The 17,199-nt window shown below is 43.8% G+C and overlaps 1 protein-coding gene across 7 annotated transcripts in view; it reads right to left on the bottom strand.

Moving 5' to 3' along the window:
* The window catches only part of LOC139538438 (protein TANC1-like), a 179,659-nt gene that overhangs the window by 11,606 nt on the left and 150,854 nt on the right, over nucleotides 1-17,199 (bottom strand). For all 7 annotated transcript variants that reach the window (XR_011667741.1, XM_071340458.1, XM_071340459.1 and 4 more), the window contains 9 exons: nucleotides 16,033-16,141; nucleotides 15,531-15,653; nucleotides 13,445-13,681; nucleotides 12,590-12,775; nucleotides 11,664-11,742; nucleotides 1,395-1,528; nucleotides 1,148-1,277; nucleotides 665-840; nucleotides 249-381 (listed from right to left, as the gene is read on the bottom strand). Coding sequence is in view for 6 of the 7 variants with exons in the window: in XM_071340458.1 (XP_071196559.1) it covers nucleotides 249-381; nucleotides 665-840; nucleotides 1,148-1,277; nucleotides 1,395-1,528; nucleotides 11,664-11,742; nucleotides 12,590-12,775; nucleotides 13,445-13,681; nucleotides 15,531-15,653; nucleotides 16,033-16,141 (1,307 nt within the window). In the remaining variant the exon portion in view is untranslated. The remainder of the gene's footprint in view (nucleotides 1-248; nucleotides 382-664; nucleotides 841-1,147; nucleotides 1,278-1,394; nucleotides 1,529-11,663; nucleotides 11,743-12,589; nucleotides 12,776-13,444; nucleotides 13,682-15,530; nucleotides 15,654-16,032; nucleotides 16,142-17,199) is intronic.

Raw genomic sequence — 17,199 nt, 5'->3', positions numbered from 1 at the left:
TTTCATAAGTACAGAATCACGATAGGACATTATTTCAAATTCGCGATTTTATCACTGAGCATCCAGATTCCATGGCGATAACCTCATTATATTTAGTGAGACTGGAAGCTCAAGTCAGCTTTCTCTCATTACTATCGTAAAGCCAAAGTAGTTCAATCACTAGACTATAAGGTTGTTGGAAAGAACACTGAAAGAACAGTGTATCTAGAAACAAACACAAATCATAGTTACAGTTCTTAGTTTCTTACCCAGTTTAGCCCCCTTCTTCAGCAGGGTCACCACTACCGATGTGTTCCGACACCCTATCGCCCGGTCCAACGGCCTCATACCACTGTAGTCTACATGCTCTATCACGGCTCCTTTCTCCACCAGGTAATGGACCTTTACAACCGGAGAAACACAGTCAAACACACACTCTTAAGTCCCCTACAGTCAGAACAAACACTCTTAACTCTCCAATAGATATGTGGTAATTCCCAGCAGTGTGTGTCTCATAAGGAGACCCAGAGCACTTGTGTTGGGCCTAACTAAGGGGCAGGCCTAGTGAGACCGATTTAGACTGAGCTTAATAACTGTCTGTCTGTCTCTATCTTGTCTGTCTTCCTGTCCCGTCCGTCTGCCTGTCTGTCAGTCTCACTGTCTGTCAATGTATCTCGCTACTCACAATCTCCGCGTCGCCGTAGAAGGCGGCCAGGTCCAGCGGAGTCCGTCCATTCTTGTCCGTGTGGTCTATGACCGCACCCTTCTCCACCAGAAACTGCACAACGTTCTTATGTCCTTTCAAACACGCCCAGCTCATGGGCGTTAACCCTTCCTTGTCCATCGACGTCAACGACGCACCTAGTGAAGAATAAATCAAGCATTCAACAGCAGATTTATCAAAACCACAGCATATGACCTTCACTCAACAAACCATTCGATATTTGGGTACTTTTGAATTTGGATTGAATCTGACTTTAGAGAAAGAGCAAACTGGTTTACATTGTGACGGCTGACATAGCCTGCGTCCCAAATGGCACCCTATTTCCTATACAGTGCGCTACTTTTGAGACTCCTATGAGCCCTGGTAAAACATAGTGCACTATGAAGGGAATAGGGTGCAATTTGGGACGCATAAATGATCTAGCGTAGCATCGTGGTAGCTCACCCTTTGACAGCAGAAAGTCGGCAGTGCTCAGGTGGCCCTCGCACGCTGCCACCATAAGTAGTGTCCGTCCCTGTTTGTCACTGATGTTCACGTCAGCACCATGCTGCTGCTGCAGCAGCAGCTCTGCAATCTAACCCGCACACACGCGCACAAACAGACTTGAACTCCACTTCCTCGGGGTAAATCATCAAGGTTCCTTTGACGTGTAACTGTAGTTTGAGGCAATATGATCGTGTGTGTGTCTCACCTGCCAGTGTCCTTGTCTGACAGCACAGAAGAGAGGGGAGACCCCCCTGCGGTTGACCTGCTGCACCACGGCCCCGTGCTCCAGCAGGAAGCCACACACGTCCATCTTGCCCCGGCCCGCCGCCGCCGTCAGAGCTGAGGAGACCAGAGGAAAGGTGTCAGGACTGGACCCGGGTCAGCTAGGGCACTACTGCCCTAGCTGAATTGAGTCACTTTCTCAAATTAGTCCGCCAGCACACCTTTGGGAGAAAGGAAACTCACAGACACACAAAGAGAGCGCGAGAGAGAGAAAGAGTGGGAGGGAGAGAGAGAGAGAGACAGAGAGAGAGAAACGCTACACATTAGGGTTGGGCGGTCTTCCAGATTTTCATACCGTCATACCATTTCTGTACCACACCGGGGTAAACGGTATTACCGAAAGTGCACACAAAGGGCGCCATTTACCCACAAAAATAAATTATTGATTGAACGTCTCTGCTGTAACCAAAGAGATTGATATTGACATCTAGCCACGTAGCTAGAAAGTGACTAATTTGAGGTGAGACCTCACACATACACAGGGCAGGGTCTGGCTCACTCGAGACAGGGCCTGCTCCCTCTAGTCCACATTTAAGTTGAAAACATACAGCATTTAGTTGTCTATCCACTGAGTGCCGATAATTGGACTAAAACACAATTCAGTATTATTTCCTTCTTGACAATATAACATAATTTAGTGTATGAATGTTCAAATCGAGGCTGATAAAGCTAACCTATAAGAAACAATACTGTCTTGATTGTATTGTTGTTTGCAAATCCATGTGAAATCTTATCTCTTGGAAACTTGTACTGTGCCTGTCATTATTAGACAGAAATAAACATAATACAGGTGATCAGGAAGTTTGGCTGTTCACCCAGAAACCGTCCCAATGTTACACGAACGCACACACATTATGTATTTAGGTCTGCCATTAATACAAATACCGGAATTGTTAACTTGTGCCAAAAGAGAAAGCTTTGAGACTTGAGTAGTGATCTTATCTAATGTCTAGCAGAATAGCAGGTCCAAAATGATGACAACAGGGAAAAAACTCAATAAGACTCAAACTCAATAAGATACCATTACTTTGCTGGTACATCTTTGCCATTTCTGTTACAGAATAGGTTAAGGTACTTTAAAGACAGATTCAAGTATCTTTAACCTAACATACTAAGATGCAGTGAAAAGAATACTACAGTCCATGTGTTTCTCATCTCCTGATTAGCACACTGAGCCATAGCAGTAGGCCCACATTCAGTGGATACTATACTTTACTAGGGGATGTGGTAGATTTAAGCAATAAGGGAGGGACTCCCGAGGGAGTGTGGTATAAGGCCAATATACCACGGCTAAGGGCTGTTCTTTAGCACGACGCAACGCTGAATGCCTAGACACAGCCCTTAGCCGTGGGATATCGGCCATATATCACAACCCCCTGAGGTGCCTTATTGCTATTATAAACTGGTTACCAACATAATTAGAGCAGTAAAGATAAATGTTTTGTCATACCCGTGATATACGGTCTGATATACCACAGCTGTCAGCCAATCAGCATTCAGGGCTCGAACCACCCAGTTTATAATCAGATTCAAGTCTTGGATGAAAGTTGGTATCCGAACAATAAACCGACACAGAAAGAGACTGGTGGTGCATTCGGATTCACCTCAGGAAAATGAAAGACCCAGATTAAAGACCCAGAGCCCCTGTCTCAGGCTGAGGGTGTCATCCATCAGGATGGGAGTGTGAGCGGAGGGCCGTTACGTCTCAGCCAACCACAACCTCCATCTGCTCCCCTAGCATATCTCCGCAGAGCAGAGAGACTACTATTTGGGATGCATCCCAAATAGTAGTACCCTACTCTCTATGTAGCACACAACTTTTGACCAGGGCCCATAGGGAATAGGGTGCCATTTGGGACACACCCTCTGGAACAACAGCAGTCTAAGACGGACATTATTGTTACTGTGCTCTCTTTCGGGGATGCATCCGTTTTGAGATGTTGATAGAATCCTGTGTGCCTCTATTAGTCGAACATTAGGGAACACCCAATGAAAAGCTTGGTCTGTATACTACTTTCAAACCCTACAGGAGACCCCAGTGGCATCCGTCTATGATCTTCCAAGGCCAATTCAATGCGTTTGATCTTCTCTCTGATCTCACAAACGTGTCTCTTTACTGTGCCCATTCCCTCTATATCTCTGTCTCTGCTTCCATCCTTCCTTCCCTCCTTCATAGAGCCAAGCAGATTGATATCTTAGTCATGTTCTGTAATAAGCTACTCAACTTTATCTTTCCTCCTAATCTGCCTCTCTCTCCGGTCTGGCCCACTAAGACTGCTGTCCTGAGGGGTGGACTGTAAATCACTGACTGATAAACAGACCAAACACGGACAGACCGGACCTCTTCCTGACCAAACTATCCCAAAGGCTGAAAGACTGTGCGCCAAATGGCAGCCTATTCCCAATAATTGTACACTACTTTTGACCAGAAGAACCCTATAGGCCCTGGTCAAAAGTAGTGCACAGTGTCCCGCGTTAGTTTGTAAACAAGCACTAGTCGCTCAAATGTAGTTGATTTAGCCGTTTTAGAAGGAGACCATTGCTGGGCTAACAAACTGGAGAAGCAGGGTCCCAGCTGCATCCGTCAGTCAAGGACACCTCAGCAACATACAGTATCTATCACATGAAGACCTACTTCCTGACTGTGGCATCGTGGGAGTTGTGATCTGTTTCTATAGGTCTAGGTCATTACAAGTTCACTCCACTATCAGAGAAACTACTCTCTGACATATCATCCTGGTGTGCGTCCTCCCACCTGGGACTGGCATCCTTGACCGTGGTGTCACGACTGTTGTGTTTCCACACCGCTCTGCACGCTTGTCTACATACTCCGTAAGAGAAACCGCTCTCTCTCACCCCCCTCGTGTCGGGATGAATGACTGATGGGCGAGCGGCGCATGCAACAACCCACCGCCGTGTAAATAATTAAACACAACCAAACACTTAGAACACAGCCAACTAAACACCACATGTATTAAACACCTCCTATAAACGGGGGTGATTTCATCATTTAAAAAGATTCTTACTGGCATAATTACAGTGGATGAAAAGACAATATACGAGGCTACACCCAGTGGCGCAACTGAATATTTCATGATAATGAGAAGTTGATCTCATCGTTTTATTAAGTAATGTAGAAAATGTCAGGGCCACTGTTTGACTTGGCCACTGCATTACTCATTTGTGGCGTGTACAATTTATAACATGCACAAACCTCTTCTACAGATGGAAAACAACCTCCATTTGTCCATTTCTACAGAAACCACATAACCTCACAATAGCTCCTCTCTTGTAACTTGAGATATATGCTACGTGATCACAAAGGTTATACCGCACTGTGTCTATTTGTCTTTCCATTAATCTTTTCCACTGCTGCGACTTATTCATATCTATTCTACAAAGAAGACACCACTATTACCCTTTCTCCTTCCCAGAGGTAAAACTCTGTCATTCTGAGGGATTTTACATGATAGTGCCAACACAGAGACGTAATCCAATCTCTCGCTATCCAAACAAAGTACAGTGGGCCTATTTGCATAAAGATGTTATTTCTTTCACACTTTGCCTTTCAAATATGAAATTATATTTCTCTGACAGGTTGTTAACTGAAGGAATTTGTTCAGCGCTGCAGCGATGAATGTCAATTTCTGGGAGGGTATTTCACCTGGGCTATCTTACTGAGTTTTCTCCCGCTGTATAACTCCATACAGGCCTCTGGATTAGGTTTATAAACCCTCAAACAAAATTAATATAAAAGATTTCAGGCTGTGATATTCACTTGCAGTATTTCTAAGGCCGAACCAGTTCTGCTGCCTATGCCGTATCCACAACATTTAAGTGTAGATGTTCTTTTCTATATAGCCCTGTGATGGCTCTCCATTGAATTACAACCCAATCATACCCGTAAAGAGGCATTGAATACAGCCATTTAAGTGGAGCTCCCGAGTGGTCAGGAAGAGTGCAGAGAAGCGTAGCCTCTTTGTTTGCTAAAATACATATTTTAAACCAACCACAGCGCCCAAAATAATGCACATTTGCCTATCTTCTCGAATACAAAGTGTTGCTTTGAATGAGCCTAGTGCCAGGTGGGTGCAATTAGCTTTCAAAACGCGTTCATTTGCGGAGATGGGTGTTGGAGCACGTCTCCTTGTTTTAGCTCACTGGTGTTGTGCCTGGCGTCATGGGGCCACCTGTGACCTGTATTAGCCTGGAACGGATGGGAGTTAGAAGGTTTAACATCCAGGTAAATACATAGAGCTCAGAGTTACAGTAAATGTTGGATCACTGTCAGCTACAGCTTGTCTGTCGAAACGTTGGACATAAATATTTTTGCATCTGAGCTCCTAGAGTGTGCGGCTCTCCTTTATTTTTTTAAGTGTTCCACTCCGCTAGCCAGCACCTCGCCTAAATAGGTGTGCGTTTCTGTCGCCTCTAGCTACAGCAGGTGGCACATACTGGATGACTTTGAGAATGAAGGCAAGCATGACTACTGATTATTCACAGCAATGGTCATGTCTACAGGGCCACCAGCCAAGGCCTGGGTGTAAATCCGCTCAGTTTAAAACACACCATACACACCTGCCTACCCGTTATAATAAATTAGCATTTTGTACTATACCTCTTGCACTACCGTCTAAACAAATAAAAAGAAAGTAGGCCTCTATCCTTCTCTAAGTAAGAAACAAAGTAGGTGGTGGGGGTGTGAACAGAAATGTTGTTTTGCAGCAGTGTGATGATGTAACAAGGTGCAAAACATGAAGCAGCACTTTATGATAAAAAAACCAAAAGGTTTCTGGCCCAATCTAAAATAACACTGGCTCATTCCTCAGCCCTACGAACATGTGGCCCCTAAGATGGAAAGTAGCCGTTTCCAGAGAAGAAGGGCCATTTCGAAAGGGGATATCTTTGTCCCTAGGATGTAATAAGCTCCAAAGCCCTTCAGCACTTTTTTGCCAGGAAATGTATTTTGCAGAAGCAGCACCAGTTAGCAGCAGTAGCACTGAGGAGAACGCATCATCGGTGTCCAAAGTGGCACCCTATTCACTATGTAGTGCACTACTTTTGACAAGGGCCTATTGGGCTCTGGTCTAAAGTAGTGCACTATAGGGAATAGGGTACTATTTGTGATGCAGGGCCTCTCTCTCCTAGACCTAATGGGCTGACCTACATCTCAGAGCCATTTGTTACTGCTAGGCTGGCTGTCTACACCAGCCTGGCATACTACTGAGGCCACAGAGAGACTATTGTTCACATTCTCTCTCATCATTAGATTGTGTGCTCTAATTTTTTTTTCTCTCTCACCATTAGACTGTGTGCTCTAAAAAAACACAGACATCATTAAATGAGCTGCCCGAATGATGAAGAGTTGGGAACTTCTGGACCATTTGAGGATTTCTGAGCAACAGTTGGTCACCATGATCATATAAAATGGGTTTCTTTATTTGTGGGCCTTACAAGTGAAGTTCTGCTACTTGGAACACTTAACAGACACTCACAGATCCCGCTCTGTGCTGTTGTACTCTCATCTTTAACGGACTACCTAAGAGAAGAGAATCTGTGGTGTCAGTCTCTGTCTGTCTTTATCTCCAGTGTGCAGCTTTCCACAAGAGGCCATGATGATAACAAAAACCACAAGAAGAATTTCTAAAAAGCTGTACTGCTGTAGCCAGCATTCCAAATGGCACCCTATTCCCTATGGACCCTGGCGAAAAGAAGTGCACTATTAAGGGAATAGGGTGCCATTTGGGAAACACTATCCTAACGATGTGTGTTTACTCATTCAGTACACAGAAATGCTGCACCAACATGAATGGGGATGGTACTGGTAAGTTGTAATGTTTATAAGCATAGGACGGTGGGAAATGTTTCAAACCCATCCCAGATCTCAGACCATTTTAATACTTCCATACCCAGAGGCCTCGTCTTTATTTTATTTGAATTAAAACAGACATTTGATTTATTCAGCACTTCTATGACAACCCTGCTGACTCATAGATATGACAACAGACTCCTGCTTATAGTCTACGTCCCAAATGGCACTCTGTGCCCTATATAGTGCACTACTTTTACCAGGGCCCATAGGGAATAGGGTGCTATGGACCCTGGCCAAAAATAGTGCACTATATATGGAATTAGGGTGCCATTTGGGATGCAACCTTAGACTTTTGTTCCCTGTTCCACTTGGCTTCCTGCACCATTACCAGGATCAATCTTAAATTGCTTTGACCTGCAGCCACCCCCTGCAAGTGCCAGCTCCATTTCTCCTGCTCCTGCCTTTTGTCTCTCAGCTGTTGTTTTTTTTTTTAGATTGGTTCCACATTTGCTGCCTCCTCCAAATGAGTTCCAGCATATACATTCAGCTGGCCATTAATTAGGCAATTTGGGACGTGTACATACATTTGTGGACTTTTAAATTATTCAGAAAGTATTCACACCCCTTAACTTTTTTCACATTTTGTTCTGTTACAAAGATTAAAATGGATTTAATTGTCATTTTTGGATAAAAAATCTACTTTTTTATTTTTATTAATGGAAAATAAATTAGTTAAGTATTCAACCCCCTGAGTCAATACATGTTAGAATCACCGTTGGCAGCGATTACAGATGTGAGTCTTTCGGGGTAAGTCTCTAAGAGCTTTGCAAACCTGGATTGTACAATATTTGCCCACTATTACAAAAAAAAACTTTTCAAGCTCTGTTAAGTTGATTGTTGATCAGACATTTTCAAGTCTTGCCATATATTTTCAAGCAGATTTAAGTCAAAACTGTAACAAGGCCACTCAGGAACATTCAATGTCGTCTAGGTAAGTAACTCCAGTGTATATTTGGCCTTGCGTTTTACAATGCCTGTAGAAAGTGTTACAAAATGTGTTACAGCCTGAATTTAAAAATGATTAAATTGAGAATGTTTATCACTGGCCTACACACAATACCCCATAATGTCAAAGTGGAATGATGTTTGTAATTCCTTTTCCAAATTAATGAAAAATGAAAAGCTGAATTGTCTTGCTTCAATTCAACCCCTTTGGTAAGCCTAAAGTTCAGGAGTAAACATTTGCTTAACAAGTATAAGTTGCATGGACTCACTTCTAAAAACATGTTTTTACTTTGTCATTATGGGGTATTGTGTGTAGATGAGTGAGGAAAATGTAATCTATTTTTAATTCAGGCTGTAACGCAACAAAATGTGAAATAAGTCAAGGGGTTTGAATACTTTCTGAAGGCACTGTAGGTTATTGTCCTACTGAAAGGGGGAATTGTCTCCTAGTGTCTGTTGGAAAGCAGACTGAACCAGGTTTTCCTCCAGGACTTTGTCTGTGCTTAGCTCGATTCCGTTTATTTTTATCCTAAAACACTCCCTAGTCTATACCCATAACATGATACCTATTATCTGAATTGTTAAGCCAATTTTTGATCCTGAAGTTATTTAGGCTTGCCATAACAAAGGGGTTTACTACTTATTGACTCAAGACATTTCAGATTCCATTTTGCTTTAATTTGTAAAAAAATTGCTAAAAACATTATTCCATTTTGACATTGTGGGGTATTGTGTGTAGGCCAGTGTCACAAAATCTAAATGTAATCCATTTTAAATTCAGTCTACATTAACAAAACGTGGAAAAAGTAAAGCGGTGTCAATAATTTCTGGCACTGTACTGTAACTATTGATTCTTGAAGAATATAACTTATACATTTCTTGTTTGAATCTCAGTTTGCCCCTCTAAGTCCTAAGACTTCGACCTTTCCCAACATCTGCAGTATTACCACTGGGACTAAATGATTCATTTCAGATCTTTAACAGAAACTAAAGCTCTGGCTTGACTCCTACTAAGAGGAAGTGTTTTAATGGCAGAGGAGAAAAACAGGACAAATGGCTTGGCATGACCTAAATGGACAATGTACTGCACCGATGACTCAGTGCTTAGAATGGACTGCTGGGAGCGATGCCTGTAATTCTGCTCTAAAGTAGAAAATCACTCAGTTAGCACTACCGATACAGGATAGCCTGATGACTCTCCATCCAGATAAAAGCCCAAATGAACAAAGCAGGGACGCTTTTAAGGGAAGGAGACAAGGAATATTGGGCAGGCTTTAAAAGTAAAAATGACCGCATATTTGCGGAAATGTGAATTACTACATCAGGGATTATATACTAGATTCAGCCGCGGGCCAATTTTTTGCTGAGCAGATGGTCAGGGGGCCGGAACATAATAACAAATATTTAGCAAATTGACAGCAAGAAGCCCAAACAAAAATAATATTTGACTAAAACAATCATTACAAACCTTGCTTACATTTGTGTACGATCACATACACAGTTGAAGTCGGAAGTTTACATACACTTAGGTTGGAGTCATTAAAACTCATTTTTCAACCACTCCACAAATTTCTTGATAACAAACTATAGCTTTGGCAAGTCGGTTAGGACAGCTACTTTGTGCATGACACAAGTAATTTTTCCAACAATTGTTTACAAACAGATTATTTCACTTATAATTCACTGTATCACAATTCCAGTGGGTCAGAAGTTTACATACACTAAGTTGACTGTGCCTTTAAACAGCTTGGAAAATTCAAAAAAATTATATCATGGCTTTAAATGCTTCTGCTAGGCTAATTGACATCATTTGAGTCAATTGGAGGTGTACCTGTGGATGTATTTCAAGGCCTACATTGTAACTCAGTGTCTCTTTGCTTGACATCATGGGAAAATCTAAAGAAATCAGCCAAGACTTCAGAAAAATAATTGAGACCCCCACAAGTCTGGTTCATCCTTGGGAGCAATTTCCAAACGCCTGAAGGTACCACGTTCATCTGTACAAACAATAGTACCCAAGTATAAACACCATGGGTCCACGCAGCCGTCATACCGCTCAGGAAGGAGACGCGCTCCGTCGCCTAGAGATGAACGTACTTTGTGCGAAAAGTGCAAATCAATCCCAGAACAACAGCAAAGGACCTTGTGAAGATGCTGGAGGAAACAGGTACAAATATATCTGTATCCACAGTAAAACGAGTCCTATATAGACATAACCTGAAAGGCCGCTCAGCAAGGAAGAAGCCACTGCTCCAAAACCGCCATTAAAAAGCCAGACTACGGTTTGCAACTGCACATGGGGACAAAGATCGTACTTTTTGGAGAAATGTCCTCTGGTCTGATGAAACAAAAATAGAACTGTTTGGCCATAATGACCATCGTTATGTTTGGAGGAAGAAGGGGGAAACTTGCAAGCCGAAGAACACCATCCCAACCATGAAGCACGGGGGTGGCAGCATCATGTTGTGGGGGTGCTTTGCTGCAGGAGGGACTGGTGCACTTCACAAAATAGATGGCATCATGAAGATGGAAAATTATGTGGATATATTGAAGCAACATCTCAAGACGTCAATCAGGAAGTTAAAGCTTGGTCGCAAATGGGTCTTTCAAATGGACAATGACCCCAAGCATACTTCCAAAGTTGTGGCAAAATGGCTTAAGGACAACAAAGTCAAGGTATTGGAGTGGCCATCACAAAGCCCTGACCTCAATCCTATAGAACATTTGTGGGCAGAACTGAAAAAGCGTGTACGAGCAAGGAGGCCTACAAACCTGACTCAGTTACACCAGCTCTGTCAGGAGGAATGGGCCAAAATTCACAGAATTTATTGTGGGAAGCTTGTGAAAGACTACCCGAAACGTTTGACCCAACGTTTGACCCAAGTTAAACACTGGGAATGTGATGAAAGAAATAAAAGCTGAAATAAATCATTCTTTCTACTATTATTCTGGCATTTCACATTCTTAAAATAAAGTGGTGATCCTAACTGACCTAAGACAGGGATTTTTACAGAGGTTAAATGTCAGGAATTGTGAAAAACTGAGTTTAAATGTATTTGGCTAAGGTTTATGTAAACTTCCGACTTCAACTGTATATCCCTACTATGCGTGAGAATACTTTGGAACAGATTTCCAAAGTTAGTGTTTTTACAGTCTTCAATTTTTTAAAGACTAAACAATTAAATAAAATCACCCACGGCCAAATTCGGCCCGTGGGTCACCAGTTGGAGAGCCCTGCAATACATAATGCAGATAGCTGATTGAAAGGGACAACGACATCATTTCAGCAGTAATGTTCCACACTGATACTCCACCAGGTGATAACACAAAGGAAAGGGAGCAGTATAATGGAAGAAAAATAGAGAGAACACATACCTGTTTCTCCCCATAGAGTGTCATGGCCATCAATTTGCACGCCATGCTCGTTATTCAACACCAACAAGCCTCTGACAACCTGTCGAATGAGAAATGTTGATTAATGACACAGAATCCAGACATCAAATAAAGCCTTGAGTTAGTTCTACGGCGCGCTGATTACATTGCAGAAAAACCGGAGCGATGAAACAACTTCAGCGAATCGATAAAATGCTGCCCGAGCAAATGATGCTTCTCTGGCGCATGATAAATTAATCATGGTGGACTAGAGCGCTGATGCCTGGACTATAGTGGCTGTATAGTGTCTATAGTAGATATTCGTCAGTGCTGTGCAGTACAGGTTCAGTGGTATTAATACCTTAATAGTGTTAACTAGCCCTTTGTCTGTGCTCTCCTTTACTCTCCTCTTTTACTGGGCCCTCGGTGGAGGTGGAGGTCGATAGCTCACTCCGACCCACTTCTATAATTCTGTCGAGCCCCAGGCTTAGTGTATAGGCCTGACGGTATCGCAGCCCTCTTAATGAGGAGCAGGCCAGAATCTACCAAAGCACACTATGCTTCTCTTCTGGGTAGCTGGCTGCAAACATACTGCTGGATCAATACTCCTACAGCATGTCTCATCAGTGGAAACAAGAAACATCAGTGATGGCAGCATCAGTGATTCTCTGTGGAGTGTCTTCTGTTTCCAACCTAAAGAGGTGAGGTTGTGTTGTGGCACTGTGTGGGAAAACTTTCCTGATTATAGTAAGGTACTAAGGACTTGTGGTTAGTGTGGGTGTACAGTAAAGTAAAAAGTACAGTACAGTAGGTGGGTGCGTCCCAAATGGCACCCTGTTCCCTACATAGTGCACTCCTTTTGACGACAGTAGTTCACTATTTAGGTAATACAATGCCATTTGGGATTTCACAGGTGTCCCCTGACTGACCTGCGTGTGTCCCATGCTGGAGGCAGCGATGAGAGCCTGCTGGAGGGCCTTGTTCTTCAGGCTGCAGTTCTGCTGCTGGCCCTCGGGGGTCCACTCCAGCTCCAGTAGGTGGTGGATGATGTCAGGGTGGCACCTCAGAGCAGCATGGACCAGAGCACACTGACCGCTCTTGTCCACATGGTCAACCTAGAACACACAACAACAGTGCTTATCTGAACATGTTTTATATGCTGTGACGTTGCTCTTGCTTCACTCTCCCAGAGTGGCTTTACAATCAAAGTGAGATCTTATCCAATATCAAAGCGGTGAAAGGTGACAGAGCTAGAGCGGTGTTTGTCAGACCTTGAGACGTCCTGAAAATCGCTCTTCTCACAAAATCGTCTGTAGCGTCCGAACAAACTATTATGACCCCTCTTTGGACAGATGAGTCTCATGAACACGATGGTGTTCTCCGTTTTGCCCTGTGACCGACAAAAGGATCTTGGGACTCTTCTGTCGGTAGAGCCGATCTGATGACTTCTGTCTGTAGCGTCCGAACAGTTTGGCCTACACACTAGTATAACCCCTCTGTGGACAGGTGAGACTCTAACGAACACGTACATGTTTTGCTCTAGGGCGCCCACAGGCCTCAAGACTCGTCTGAAGGTCCCCATGTACCAGTTGAAAAAGTGAATGGAAGTATATATGTAGACTGTTTAGTGCCAAAAATAAGGGGATAAATACATGGTATGACCTTAAAACAATTTCATACAGCTTAGTAGAACCCCCCCCCATTACAGGAAAAGCTAGAATCATGGTTAGCCCTGATCCTGTAGTTGTCCGAGGAGTCTAAACTTTAGGGGTAGTACTACCAACCTTGGCTCCTCTTTTGCAGAGCAGACTGACCAGGCCAAGGTGTCCGGCGGCTGAGGCAAAGGAGAGAGGGCTCATGCCGTTCTCGGACACCACGTCGACGGTGGCCCCGAACTCCAGCAGCAGGCCAGCCATCTCCTGGTGGCCTAGGTGGGACTGGACACACAGCACCGGGCTGTTGTTCAGCACCTCTGTCCGGTAGTTCACGTTGGCCCCGCCCAGCATCAGTAGACGACTCACCTGCAAAAGCAGCACACATTAAATATAAAAGGAATCTTATCTAACCGTGTAAGAAAAACGTAAGCATGGAATTCAACTTTTTGGCTTCTTAAATGTGTAAAAGAAAATAGAACACTGAATTCTGCCAGAGACAATTCAGTAAAAAATAAATAATAATAATTCCTTTCTTGCTTGAAACATCACCTCGTCACATTTCTGAGATTAGTTTTAAACAAAGTTGGAGCATGCATGTACTAATTTAGAAACACATTCAACACAAGAGTAAACATTCTTCGTATTCTTCTTCTCCTTGATAAGGAAATGAATTATACATGTTTGATCAGACAGTGCTGTGAGTGGAGCCCAGAGAGTGTTAAAACCAGAGGAAATTGAATTTGTTTATTTACAGGCGGAACCGCACTTGAATAAATTAGCACCAATGATTCCAAGGGGGCCTTGGAGGAAAAGGAACAAGCTCACTCTGTCTGTGGCTGTTTACATGAGCAATGTTACACTCAAACATAATATTTCACTCCGGGAAAACGGGGAAGACAATGTGTAATAAAACGCCACTATAAGAGTACTGCTAATGGCAAAGAAAAATATATGATTGTTTTTACTTAAAGCTAGAATATAATGAATTGCCTCATATGCCCTAAGATAGCTATTTCCTTCCTCTCGCCATAATAGAGTAGGCACAGACACATCATTTAGGCATAATTTAATATCAAAAATCATTTTGCCCGCTCCGCCATTAACGTGGCCCTTTTTGTTTATTAAATCAGTACTAATCTAAAAGGGCCCTGTAATTACTTAGAACGGCACAGCCTCCTTTTCCTCCACAGAGAGCAGCATCACAGATAGCAATGGATCAAATTAACGGCAGAGAGTGCAACATCCTGCATCAATCTATCTGAGCCCAGTGAGAATCTTGGTGAGATTTCCAATGGGCCGTTGTTCATTAGTGGGGAGGCCACACTCATCACCGTAAGTGAGTGTTTCCAGGAACAGAATGCCTTATCAAAACACACGCCGGGAGCAGTCAGTGGAATTAAAAAGCACTCAGGGAGGACATTTGAGGTGAGGAGAGTAGATTACAATAATACCACTGTGCTAATACAAATCACTGGTGGGAAAATGTGATAGGAAAAAAATTCAGGGAGACCAATGACCATCCACTCGAATGTATTCTGGTACCACACACACAAGAAAATATGTCAGTGCTGGCGGTCTCCCATCGCTGAAGGCGAAATCCTGTACCCAGAAAACATATTTACCTATTTTTGATCAACTTTTCCCATCACCGAAGGCAAATCTATAATCAGGAATAAATGTTTACATCTACATTTTCCGAAGCTCACTCCCTAGTCCCTATACTCTGTAGTAGTTGCCACGCGAGATTACCGGGTGATCCCAGATGGCAGTGCACCTTCAGGGAGAATTCAGTAAACTCTGGAAAAGTTGGATATAAACGCTTCTTTTCACACATTGTATAGCCCATACCGACGGGTAGATTTGCCTTCGGTGATGGGAAACGTTTCCCAGAAATAGGTAAAGAAAAGGGCTGGTAAACATATTTTAGGGCGACGGGAGTGAAGAGGTTAGGGGTTGTTTAGTGGTAGTGCTGCTGCTCGCGGACCACATATCGCCACTGGATGAATGGGTTTAAACCCTGACTGCACCACTGTTCATTCTATGTCCCTCTATCTCTCCATCTCAATAACGTCTTCGCTGTATCTAGCAATAACAAGTACAAGATACCGTGAAAATAAACAATAAATAACCAGCAGTATGTCAGTCAGTATGTCAAGGCAGTGCTCCACGTGAGAGTCTAGGGTTCTGGAGGGGGGAGCTGGGTGGGTAGTCTTACCTTGACGTTGGGGGTGTAGAGGTTCCTCAGAGAGGCCAGGGCTGCAGAGAGGCCGTCAGCGCTGCAGCTGATCCACAGGGCCTGCAGCACGCTGGACGACACGCCTGTCTTCTTACTCAGACCCTGAGGACAGAGACGGAGAATCCATGCACACACACCAGGTCAATAAACCAGTGATGAATGCACTCAGAGCCTTCGCTCCTCTGATGATACCATCCACATCTATCTTGATTAATAAATAAACATACATACATGTATGTACTCTAAAATTCACAAAAGGAATTGAACACGAGTAAAGGTGGGATATACACTGTAAGCTTCTGGGTCAGTATGCATCAAGAGTCTCAGAGTAGGATTGCTGATCTAGGATCAGGTCCTCCCGGCCATGTAATCTGATTCATTGTGATCGAAAAGGCTAAACTGATCCTAGATCAGCACTCCGACTCTGAGACGCTTTGAGAATACTGTCCCAGAACTACTGTAAGCAGCTAGTCTCTTGTACCTTGAAGATGTGTGCTTTAAGGATATGGTGGCCCAGCTCCATGGTCTGCTGCCGGTTCAGTTTCCCCTCTTGTCGTGACAGCATGAAGGCCATGAGCGCGTGTCCACTCCTGTAGAGGAAACACAAAGATAATTCCCATCACCTATTTGCTTTACTATCAACTAAAAGTTTGCAAGGTTATGGAAAAACATTAGTTGTCTACATGTGATTATGTCAAGGTAGGATGTTCTTAGTTTGTATCAATGTGAGAGATACATCGATACATCCACTTTCGAGCTTGGCCGATTGGGGAGTGACGTCTGCGTTTCTAATTCAAACAAAAGCCTTTTTTTAAATTCGCCCAGGCAATCGGAGATAGATCATTGCGATTTAATGTATTGTCTTGCGAGATTGGAGAGTTTGTTGTCATCATGGTACATTATTAGCGTAGCCTCTTCTGTAGCCTGTCAACTATGTGTCTGTCTATCCCTGTTCTCTCCTCTCTGCACAGACCATACAAACGCTTCACACCGCGTGGCCGCTGCTACTCTAACCTGGTGGTCCCAGCGCGCACGACCCACGTGGAGTTCCAGGTCTCAGGCAGCCTCTGGAACTGCCGATCTGCGGCCAACAAGGCAGAGTTCATCTCAGCCTATGCTTCCCTCCAGTCCCTCGACTTCTTGGCACTGACGGAAACATGGATTACCACTGATAACACTGCTACTCCTACTGCTCTCTCCTCGTCTGCCCACGTGTTCTCGCACACCCCGAGAGCTTCTGGTCAGCGGGGTGGTGGCACTGGGATCCTCATCTCTCCCAAGTGGACATTCTCTCTTTCTCCCCTGACCCATCTGTCTATCGCCTCCTTTGAATTCCATGCTGTCACAGTTACCAGCCCTTTCAAGCTTAACATCCTTATCATTTATCGCCCTCCAGGTGCCCTTGGAGAGTTCATCAATGAGCTTGACGCCCTGATAAGTTCCTTTCCTGAGGATGGCTCACCTCTCACAGTTCTGGGTGACTTTAACCTCCCCACGTCTACCTTTGACTCATTCCTCTCTGCCTCCTTCTTTCCACTCCTCTCCTCTTTTGACCTCACCCTCTCACCTTCCCCCCCTACTCACAAGGCAGGCAATACGCTTGACCTCATCTTTACTAGATGCTGTTCTTCCACTAATCTCATTGCAA

This window comes from Salvelinus alpinus, chromosome 14, assembly GCF_045679555.1.
Source record: "Salvelinus alpinus chromosome 14, SLU_Salpinus.1, whole genome shotgun sequence".
NCBI lineage: Eukaryota > Metazoa > Chordata > Actinopteri > Salmoniformes > Salmonidae > Salvelinus > Salvelinus alpinus.
Note: the sequence above shows the minus strand (reverse complement) of the source record. Positions and strands in the feature narration are given on the sequence as shown.